The 12,042-nt window shown below is 36.2% G+C and overlaps 1 protein-coding gene across 1 annotated transcript; it reads right to left on the bottom strand.

Annotated features, from left to right (window-relative positions):
- Positions 1-6,797: 6,797 nt before the first annotated feature.
- Positions 6,798-9,640, bottom strand: LOC110923123 (benzoate carboxyl methyltransferase). Its single transcript, XM_022167305.2, has 4 exons — positions 9,499-9,640; positions 7,720-8,130; positions 7,386-7,640; positions 6,798-7,294 (listed from the first exon to the last, which is right to left on the bottom strand). The coding sequence occupies exons 1-4, from the start codon at positions 9,571-9,573 to the stop codon at positions 6,926-6,928; spliced, it is 1,110 nt and encodes a 369-aa protein (XP_022022997.1). The 5' UTR covers positions 9,574-9,640; the 3' UTR covers positions 6,798-6,925.
- Positions 9,641-12,042: the final 2,402 nt, after the last annotated feature.

The raw sequence follows: 12,042 nt of genomic DNA, 5'->3' as shown, positions 1-12,042 counted from the left end.
AGGAACCATTAATGAATAAACAAGTACCGAGGAACAAACGAATAGATCTATTTGGGTTTTGGCAAGCCCCACTCTTAACGGCAACGATAACCGCGATCGTTAAGAGTGCCTTTGTGTCCAAACTAGTGTCGTTGACACACACGATAAATTGTCAAGGTTTGGTTGCCTCCTATTCTGGCATACAAATTAGTGTCCTTGCAAAACACTAATGATCACACGATTTTTCATCATACTATACAAAACAAATTTTACTACTTCAAATGTTTTGGAGACTAGTTTGATGCAAAAAGTAAATAGCATGAATTCACCAACTTTTGTTGACATTTTCAAAACTAACATGTATTACAGGAGATTAGTGAATGGCTTTGGAAAAATATGTTCATGTTGTTATCAAGTATTCAAGCTTTTGAGATGTCATCCGTTTTGAGTTATCATGTTATGTAGAACTGTTTTAAGCTTTGAACAATGTCGTTAAAGTTGTAGCTAGTTGTTTTAATTCCGAACAAGATGTTTGTATTGTAAATTATTGTTTCGAAACAAATGTATGGATGAACATCTTTTATGTCTTAAATATGTTGTTTACTCGATTGATTATAACGATTGCCACTCTGGCCGCACCTCGCAACATGCTTTTGCATAAACCGAAAATCGGTGTGTGACATTACAAGCCAAAATCAAGATTAACACAAAATACATTCTTAATTAGAACAAAATACAGTATAAGTTCATTAGCATGGTAATCAACCTTCGAATGTGGTATAGATATCAAATTACACTCCTAATCACATGTAAATAATAATTAGTTTTTGTGATGTATATAATGTATATAAAAATAAAATATATTAAAGTAAAATAATCCGGGCTAAGCCGAGCTGAGCTGGTATGCGAGCCAAACCGAGCTAATCTGGCTCGTTTCGAGCCGAGCCGAGCTATACTCACTTTCAAACCGAGCCACATCCCGAGCTTTTTCTGAGCTAAATCCGAGCGAGCTGCGAGCTTTTTGGACAACCCTATTCACCACCATCAAAACAAGTCCCAAAAACCGTTTCTGCTGCCACACCATCACCGAAACCATCCATGTTACGCGCACCACTACCAAATCCCACATCAACATCCGGTGTATTCTTTCCTCCATCCTCTCCGGTCGCGGTACCAAACATTTCCGTCGTAGCACCATCACCAATAGCCAAACCAATATCAACAGTTAGCACCATCAACATCACAAGTTTCTGCAAAAGAATGAGCCTTGTTGATGCTACACCTTTGTTCTATGGCACCACAAACCCACGAGAATATTACAACATGAAAACCCATTTGAAATTGTCCATCCATTTCAAGTGTTACATGTTGGAAAAAGCTAGTGTGGTGAATCAAGTTCTAGATGCCATGATTCCACTTCAATCTGGGGATGACATCATTCGAAGACGTCCAACCGAATGTCACGAGTGGCGTCCACCGTGGTGCTCCGCCAAAACTTATTCGTGGGCCACTGGCAGAAAAGAGTGATGTCCACCATGGCACTTTGTTCTGCCTCACCTAAATGCCGTTAGACGCATGGGCGTAGCTTAGAAGGTGGCCGGGGGAGCGCCCGACCCCCCGAACTTTTCGTTCAGTAGTGTTATATATGTAGCTTTCGTATATAAATTTTTGGGTATATACGTTTTCGACCCCCGGTTCTATAGAAACTTTTGGGTATATACGTTTTCGACCCCCCCCCCCCCCCCGTTATTCGGGTCAAGCTTCGCCACTGGTTAGACGAACCGGGTTGTGGCCTCCTTGGCGATTTGCCATGCACCATCTTGAATTCCTCCTTGAGGACAATGAGCGTTTAAGCAGGCAGGGTTGTTGTGTGCCACGATTTCCCATAAGTCATATCCATGTTTATTATTGAGCCTATTATCATGTAGTGAAGTAGTGGTAGTAGTTTATTTCAGTTCCTTCTAATATGTTTAGTTATTTAAGTAGGAGTAGGTGTTTTCTTTTGATTTTAATGAATGAATAAATGAATTCGTCATTTCCAAAAGTCTTGTTTTTTCTCATGTTCTTATCTATTTTCTTTGGATCAATTGGTTAACTATTCGGTTCGTATCAAAATGAATAAGAAAATTACTTTTTGAGTCTCTGTGTTTTATAGGTTTTAACCGGTTGACTCCAAAAGCAAAAAGTTTAACGACCTGAGTCCCCATAAGCATTTTCTTTAACCATTTGAGTCTAAATTTCTAACCCTGTTAGAATTTTTTGGTTAAGTATTGCTAAATGACCAAAATACCCTTATAGTTAGAAAATAAATTATTATTGTTATATTTCTCTCTCTCTCTTGTATCTCTATTTTTCTCTAAATCCCAACCGCAAAAGAGAAATCCAGAATTCAATCTCCATATATTTTCTTTCTATAAAAATGGCCAATCGATCCCTATTATCATCCTGTAACAACACCCTATCTCTAATCTTCCTCATCATCATCATCATCTTCACCATATCATCATCAATGGCAGAAACCGATTCATCATCATCAATGGCATAAACCAATTCTTCAGTACTCGGAATGTCTTGTTTCTCGTCTCTCTCGTTTTCACATCAGATCTTCAAGAACAAGATCTTCAACGACTTCAAAAAAATTGCAGATCTGGAATTTTGTAGATTTATTAGAGGAATTTGGTGTTGGATTTGGAGTGAAAGCCGTTCATATAGTTGTGGGTAGATAGATGTTTGAGCATCAATCTGACTTTTTGATTGTTTAAGCCCTAATTTTATTTGTAAAAATATGACTTTTTATTTTGCTTACTAAAACAAGTTGTAAGGATTTACTGATGATACTGATGAAGATGAAGTAAAAGTCATATTTTGATGATACTGATGAAGATGAAGTTGTAAGGATTTACTGATGACACCGACTTTTTATTTGTAAAATATGACATTTATTTCGTCTTCAGCAGATGAGGTGTAGATGAAGATACCGACGAAGATGTATTTTTGTGGTTACTGTATGCAGATGGTACCCCATACCTGAATCCCTGCTTAGGGAAGATGATGTGAGTGCTAGCTAACCTTATTATTTGTTTCACCAATGATTTATTGAGCGTTTATCTTTTTTCGTTTCTGCGTAAAGAGTTTTGTGGTGGTCGAGGTGCAGTTGTGGTGTGGGGGTGACGGTGGAGGTGGAGGTGGAGTGGTGGTGGTTGTGTTTTGTGGTTGTGGGATGGAGGTTGTTTAGAGAGATAAAGAAAGATGAGAGAGATGTAGAATGTAGAGAAAAAGAGAGATATAAAGAGGGAGAAAGAAATCTAATAAAAAATTAGTTTTTTCTTTTTTTAACTATAAAGGTATTTTGGTCATTTAACAATACTTAACCAAAAAATTCTAACAGTGTTAGGAAAATTTGGACTCAAATGGTTAAAGAAAACGCTTATGGGGACTCAGGTGGTTAAACTTTTTTCTTTTGGACTCAACTGGTTAAAACCTATAAAACACAGGGACTCAAAAAGTAATTTACCCTAAACATTATATAGGCTGGGCTACAAGCTTACTAGCTAATGGGCCAAAGCCCAGAAATAAACTAAACTAAATTATTTACTAACATGAAGATATCAATCCTATATATATACTACAGGGTATTGGCATAATAAAATAACTTAATTTAGTTTAACTAGCAATAACATCCGCGCGCGTTGCAGCGCGGGTACGTCACAATCATCGAATGGATTATTCCAAATGTTATGTGATTCGTTAATCATATGAAAACGCGTGTTTAGACGTTTCCTGATTGAACTCAATGTAACCTATATAAGATTTGCGATTGGATGAAAACATAAAGTAAATCAAATTTATATCATACAATCATAATGTATTATATGTGACCCGACTCATACATAGAAAACGTAACACATGTAACGGGAAAGTTGAGACGTATAACTAAAAGAGATTAATTAGAACTTTGTGAAAAGGGAAAAAAGAAACCCGGATTTGACTCCACTCGATTCGATACAAATTTTACCAAACATTCATAAAATAAGCACGAAAACATATTATATTGACCTAACTCGTTTCCCAAAAAATTTACGTCGAAACATACACCAACTTGAATGTATACCGAAACATACATAAAAATGGTTTTTTTATACGAAAACGTATTATGTTTGACCTATCTCATTTTTAGAAAAAGTTTACTTCGAAACGTATAGCAAATCGAATTCATGCCGACAAATACATAAAAATATACAAGTTAAAATAGTTTCTTTTAAAGTAAATGAGGTATAGGGGTAAATTCGAAACAAATTATTAGTAAAAAACTTAATAGGTTAAATACGTTCGTAAAATCGTGCCAAGTAGCACCAATGTCACACCACTGTCAACGACCACCAATATCAGGAAAGCTCGTAAAAATAAAATAAATTAAAAAGGAATAAATAACACCGAATGAAAAAACAGACGTAAAATTGTTGAACCACGGACGCCCATTGCGTCATGTTAATGCGAGAAATTAGACCGTAACGTAAAAACGTAGAAAATAATAACTAAGTCGATCTAGGACCCGCATGTTGCGATGAACTTCTCAAACGGTGAAAAATAGACGCGTTGCGATGGGCCTGTAAAACGGGAAAAAATAGACAAAATTTTGAACCCCACACGCACATTGCGGCGTGTTGACTCGCAAATTTAGAATGAAACATAAAACGAAAAACTTGCGAAAGATAAAAGTATGAGGGACTAAAGTTGAACATAAAAAAATTGTTTGTGTTAAATTGCAAAAGATTAAAAAGTTTTGGGTAAAAGTAAAAAAAAATCAATAGGGTTAAAATGTAAAAGGTAAAAGAGTTTTGGATTTAAAGTAATAAAATTCAAATCTTTTTTGAAAAGCACCCAATGCATAATGTACAACCATATGAAGCAACAACATGTTGCTTATTTATAATGTGGTAATTGTGGGCTTTAGAGCCATTAAACTAAATTATTTACTAGCTAATGGCTCCAAAGCCCACAATTAAACTAAATTAAGTTATTTTATTATGCCAATACCCTGTAGTATATATATAGGATTGATATCTTCATGTGACTTGTTCAAAACGGTTAATACAACAACCATGCCCACTATATCCCACAAACAGCAAAGGTATTTGTATGGGGAGGATGGTAGGCAAACCTTACCTCTATTAATGTGGATAGAGACCCCTGACTCCAAAACAGACAACACACGAACACACAACCTAACAGTATAAAGATAAAAAGCTACCAGATAGCAACTCAAATGGATTAATTAAGATTCAATTTATGGTTGATAAAAAGCTACCAAATAGGGATTCAAATCGATTAATTAAGATTCAATTTATGTTTCATCATTGTTCTTTGTTTATATTCATGTTTGGATGAATTGATTAAATGATCCCTCGGATCTACAGTGGTCACAGAGCCAAGGCTCAAATGAAGATCATTGTTTTCAATCATCAAGAATCCATTTTTGGTTGTTCTATCAAGAATCATTCTCTATTCAGAATCAAATCAAGAACCAACTTGCCAACACAAGAAATTTCGTTTGCCCCTACAGTGGCGGACCCATAAATTTTTTCATGGGGGTGCGGAATATTTTTAAAGATTTTAGGCCCCTAAGTATTTAAAAAAAATTCGGTTCATATTAGGTCGTATCAGGTCGGTCGGTTCGGGTCATGTAAAACAAAAGAATATCAAGCTAAAATTTATATAATTATCAAAAACATGTCAAACGTCGTTACAAACATATTTAAAATGTCGTCATACGGGTTTTCATTTTTTGAAATCTATCCAAAACATCTAGAGCTACTTTTCTAAGCAAGTCTTTCTTTATATAACATATACAACTAAATTTCAACACTAAACACTTAAACAATCATCACCAAACTTCATAATTTTAAACTTTAAAATCAAGCCCTAGTTTTAGCTGGTGATTCTTTCTAACTAACCAATTAAAAACACTAAACTTTAACTAAAACAACAAAATCAATCAACTAAAGTTTCAAAAAAACAACAAAACATCTAAAATTTCAAACTTTTTTAACAATTGCATTTCTCCTAAAAATCCAAATAAACAAGAAAACAAAAAAATAATCGAACCATACACGAAAATAGTGATGAGATGCTGTTTTTGTGAATTTGGTGGCTGAAACTGCGGTGGGTTGGGTTATTATATTTTAGTTCAAATTAGATTATTAGATTGGGTTGGGCTTGAGTTATGGTGTATTTATTGGGTTAAAGGTTAAGAGAAAGTTAATTAGGTTAAGTGAAAGTTAATTAGTTAAGTGGAAAGTTAATTAGGTTGTATTTAGAAAAAAACAGTGTTTACGTAAATTTTTTACAAATTCATAAGATTTTTTTCCTGAGGGGGGCGGACGAAAATTTTCAAGGGGTGCAGTCGGGATTTTAGCAGGAATTTAGCACTAAATTTTATTTTTTCAAAGGGTGCGCCCGCCCACATTGAGATATAGGTGAGTACGCCCTTGTGCCCCTGTAATCATATATCTAGCCCATATGATTCTGATTGAACAATTAAGAGCCGAAACCCTACAACCCTTGATTCACTGTTTTGATATTACTGTATAGAAATACAACAAAATTCAATGCTTTTGAGTTAGGTTGGTTATTGGTAGCGATGTAAGTTATGAGCTTGATAATCGAATTTGAATCTAGTCGAATCCTAATTGAATTACTAGACGAATAAAAGAGCGATATGTGAGTAAATAGACAGCCTATTTAAACTTTAAACTTTATGGATTGAAATATAAACAGTGTCAACCGTGAAAATTTTACTTAAGTGAAACGCATATAAATAGGTAGCAAATAGCCTTCATAAATGGCCAATAATTTAAAAGTGACAAAAATACAATACAATACACTATGTCACCGAAATGAACAGAAGTTGAAATAAGAAATACAATTATATGAACAAGCGAATTGTTCATTTTTTAGCTAATGCAATGACAAAGTTAAAGAATCTTGTTTTGTTATTAGCTTGATGCTGGGCCACATGTTTTTTATATTTCTGAAATAACCCGTCGATTATGGATTTCCCAAAATGAGAAGCCAACAACGGTTCCATACCTGCTCTCACCATTTTTGCCGTGTTTTCCCCGTGGGTTTGGCTGGCCTCATCAGAAGCGTTCACATTTTTGTAGTCATCGTCAAATGGATCCCAGTTGACTTTAAACGTTGTCAAGCATTCAAGAGAAAATGATCCCTCATTTTCGATTACATTTCTAACTTCATCTTCGCATGGATAATAAACTGGGACATTGAATGAGTTAATATCCGTTTCTTGAACCAGCCCCTGTGGTTTTTGTTAAAGCATATGTGCTTAGTCGCTGAAGCAAACTGGAATAACATGTTACATTGTAGTTAAGAGTTTCCATTTCATATACCTCTTTGACCAAGTCAAGTAGTGATTGTGCAAGCAACTCCCATAGACAACAACCATCATCACTCGTGGGATCAGCAACACTACGCCCAGCAAATGTTAAAACCATACGACCACCACATACAAGTTCCCGAGAGCGCATTTGCAAAAACTTTGTGAAGTCGGTTTTAAATTGCTTCCCATATGCTTGGAACACACCTGGGGGACTTGTTTCTGCCATGTATATATTCAGTGCGTTACTTTCAAGGCCTTCAGGTACCTATCAACATTGATAAGAACTTGCAGTAAGTATATATGTAGGACTAATTGATAGATGGTGATTAACCTATAGGGCAAACCTGAGAAAGCCAATGAAGACTGTAAGAGGAGTGAACAAGGTGCAAACTTTTGTCCGCAAAAAGTCTACCATAGAAAGAACCAGGAACTGCTGAAATGAAACAAAGGCAGGAATTCTCTCCGTTCTCCTCCTTAAGTTTTGAATAAAAACTTGGTAACAATTTGAAAAGGTTATTGAAATCATTTTCAAAGAGGTCATTCAAGCATACTTGAAATTGTGGTGGTTTACAATTATTTTCTTTGCACATTTCTGTGACGACATTGATTATCTTAGATGCAACCAACAGTGTATTTTTACCGGAAGAGCATCCCAAATCCGCAATCTTGAAACAAGCACTGAAGAATAAGTCATGATTAGTAATACCTTTGATTGTATGCCTTAGGATGGGTAGCGTTTTCCGTATAACTGTTTCCTGGAGAGAGAACATGACCAAGTCACTTTAGACACCATCATTGTGTTAACTAGTTGATGGTGAATAATCTTGCTTTAGTAATTATATATATGATTAAGCCTAGATTTTTTTTTAATGGCTAACGTTGCTCCCCTGACCTCTCCTATCCTAAGCTCTATCTAAACTCACCAACACCATTGGGCTATTCTCAAGTGGATATTATTAAGCCTAGATAGCCTAACCAACTCTCAATTCAATCTCCACCATTGGATCCAGCTGAGATTCTCAGCCTTTTATTTTATACCTTGATTTATTTATTATTTATTTGTTTGGCCACACACCCCACCCACCCACACCTATCTGTTACGGTCTTCTATACAAATGTCCCTTATGTGGAGCAACCCACATCTACTTTTCTTTTACACTACACATGGCCTAAATATCAAAACAGAAAAAAAAAAGGTTTCAAAAACAAAATATTAATTATTTAGGGTAAATCACCAAAATAGTTATGTAGATTTGTAGACCAAAAAGTGCTCAAATAGGCATTGATTTTTTTTAACGACCAGCAAAAAATTTCATTCCATAAAATCTAACAAGCGGCTAGGACAACATTTTCATTCGCCAGAAAGAAAAAAGAAACACAATAGGTATTGACTTTTAGAATTGTTAAATTAGGCGAATCCAAAACAAACCAAACCAACCAACAGAGGACAAATGAGCGAGGACGGCTAAGGCGGCAACAAACAATTATAAGTTGAATGATAAATTGTTTGATTTGAACTTGCGGGGGGGGGGGGGGGGGATGCCCCCACAGGGTTGCATGGGTAGTTTGCCGCTAGGCAAGCCTTTTGCCGGAACATGTTTGAGGTTTAGAGAGTTTAAGGTGGGTGAAGTAAAATGGTAGAGTTTACGATTTTAGGGTACCTATGGGTAGGCATCGTCAGTGTTTTGATGATTCCAAATTACTTGAGTGTAGAATTGACATCGCTAGAGACTTAGTACCGTTAGATGCCCCTTCCACCTAAGTTATCGGGTGATGAAAAAAGTCATATTACAACCAAAGTGTAGAGTTGTCCTCCATTTTTTTATTTCGCTTTTCTTATTTTTTTTCTTCAACTTGTTTTAATATAACTTTTAAATACTTTGATGTTTCTCTTTTAACCTTTGTAATATAATGTTTTACACGACTTAATGTGCTTATTGTTTTGATATTTAATTGTATATTTAGAAGTAAGCCGAAATTGTAATTCCCGACGCAATGCAGAGCTTATTTCAACTAGTAGTGTTTCATAGTATGTGATATTAATTATATTTTTAAATAAGAATAATGATATTCTCAATATTGGGTGTGTTTTAAAAAATACCCAAGAGAGTAAGAGAGCTCGCCTGAAGTAAGGAGTTACTAGCATAGCTTGATTCTCCGTTGCCAGGATTCATGTGTAGAATATTTGCCGTTCCCATTACTATTTTTCCTTATCTTTGTTTTCCAGCAGCGTGAACTTATTTTTATAGACCTGGTACCACATGTGGATAAATCGTTTAAAACTGATCACACATTCACTGAGTCACATGTCACATGAGGTTAACAAATATAGATATGTTAATAAAGTTCACATGTGAACCTTCTGCCACAAAGCTGCAGCTTCACGTGAAATCAAAGTTACATACATGCAGCTTCATTTAATAGAATACATACATGTATTTAAAATGTTGAGTGTGTGCAGAATGAACACTCTTTTGAGGTGTGATACCTACAAAGCTCTAAAAATCTACAAGAAGTGTAAGAATTCAACACTATTATACAAGAACAAATAAACTGCACATAGAGTGTGTAAAAACCTCCAATTCTCTAAAATAAGTTATGAATTGCATCCCGGTCCTCTTAGTGATGCGTTGTTGTTTTTGCACAAGGAGCATCATGCATTGGAGGTTTTTAAGCATCCTGAAAAGTACCGTCTACCAATAAATATTAATCGATCTGGGGGATTAGCATTAATACGAGTAGCAGGATTGGGGATCATGGATAGTGGGTACCGGTATATAGACCATACGTTAATAAACGCGTTGGTTGAGTGTTGGAGGTCAGAAACCCACACGTTTCACCTCCCTTTTGGTGAAACAACTGTGACGTTACAAGATTTTAACGTGATGTGGGGCCTATCCAATAGAGGGGGTGCGTGTATGTGGGGCGGACTCTGTGATATCATTTTCTCTTGCAGCTTCGATATGTGAAAATCTTTTGGAGTTTATCCCAACAGAAAATCAAGTCAGCAACAAAGAGTTAGCTCGGTCCGCATTTTAGATGAAATAAAGTTAGGTTTTTCAGACAATGACGCAATGGATGAACAGTGCATTATTGTGCACGTTTAATTATATTTTATTCGATAGGGTGTGCAGTATTACCTGATAATGCAAACAACTGGATTTCTCTACATTTTTTGCACTTCCTACAAGATTTGAGTGCATGTTCCGGGATCCATTTGGGCAGTGCTGCATTATGCAGTCTCTATAGAAACCTTTGTAACACTGCGGCACCCGATCTTGTAAGCGTTACCGTCCCAGTTTCTATTTTACAAGTGTGAGCATGGGAGAGGTTTTGTTGTTTTGCACCAGAGAAGACTATCAGGTTTAACTACAATGCGTCGTTAGCTACTCGGTACACTAAAGTTAACAATTTTAAAATTATTTGTTAAGTAAGTATATAGGTTAATTTATTATTTACTTTTGTAGGTGGAAGGGGAGCCTAAGTTGTGCAGACGCTCCGACATATTGCCTTAGATCGTATAGATCATAACTACAATTATTAAACGAGGCAATGGTATGCTAGTTGTAGACAGATATAAGTTATTTTGACCACCTTGCTAAAGTTTGAAAATTTTTTATTCAGTTTAATTGGAGACCTTACGACGACTTTATGGATAGACTCCCGGAGATATGTAGTAGTGGGAGGGAAAGCTGGAGGAGTGCTTGCCCTTTGATATACTAGGAGGTTGTAGAGCACCACTATCCGCAACGTGTTATGAGACAGTTTGGCATGGTTCAGTATATACCTCCATCAATTACTATAAATGTTACTAGCATGCCAGGCTATAGAGTTAACCCGAATCGGTTAAACAAGGTGGAATTGGATAGCTCGTCGTGGTCAGTATGTTCGTGATTGGGAGCTACGTCATCAAAGCGTCGTAGACGGAGAATTAATCACATCTTAAACCTTTGCCAATGATTATATAGCGTGGTACATGCGTCATACGGTTTTATATTTGACCAACCCATGGTTACCACCTGTCTCCAAGAGTGGATACCAAGACGAAAGAGCAAGAGTCCAAATGATGGTATATCTAACTTTTAATTTTTACAAGGTCACGTTTATTATTTTTCAAGTTATTTCTTCAAAAAAAATAACTATTAATTTTTTAGACGGACACGATGGGTGTAATACACCAATCACAAGATTTAGAGTTCATTCAAGGTGCGGCTTACCGGGCACTGGATATGTCAAATGTTCCAAAATATACACAATATCCAACTCATCTGACACAAGACCCGGTGGACCTTTTTCATATCCTCACACTCAGAGGTTAGGCAGGCCACGGCGTCGGGACGTGGTGGTACAAACGTTCAAGAGACTGGGCCATTTGATTGGGGTAGGTATTATGAACCAAGGGGGATCTGGTATTAATCTGAATCAAAATTATGGTGAAAACATTGATGGTTTGCAAAACATTACTAATACGTTTGACGACGTCAGTCCAGCCGCAACCCAAGATAATGACAATTGGCAGTCTATTTTGGCTACGGCATGCAACGAAGAACCGTATGATGTAAATGTCACACCCTGGCTTTTGCGGAAGCGTGGGTTTATTTGGTGTGACTTCTTAATACCAAAGAAATTATCATAACAATGCTATATGAAAATAAAACATATGATGT

This window comes from Helianthus annuus, chromosome 2 (genome assembly GCF_002127325.2).
Source record: "Helianthus annuus cultivar XRQ/B chromosome 2, HanXRQr2.0-SUNRISE, whole genome shotgun sequence".
In the NCBI taxonomy this organism is placed as follows: Eukaryota; Viridiplantae; Streptophyta; class Magnoliopsida; order Asterales; family Asteraceae; genus Helianthus; species Helianthus annuus.
This window is presented reverse-complemented; position numbering and strand designations above follow the sequence as displayed.

Coding starts and splice junctions, on each gene's coding strand:
- LOC110923123 (XM_022167305.2), bottom strand. CDS start 9,573: ATGGGAACGGCAAATATTCTACACATGAATCCTGGCAACGGAGAATCA. Junction 7,641..7,719: donor GTCTTCATTGGCTTTCTCAG/GTTTGCCCTATA, acceptor CAATGTTGATAG/GTACCTGAAGGCCTTGAAAG. Junction 7,295..7,385: donor TACTTGACTTGGTCAAAGAG/GTATATGAAATG, acceptor CAAAAACCACAG/GGGCTGGTTCAAGAAACGGA.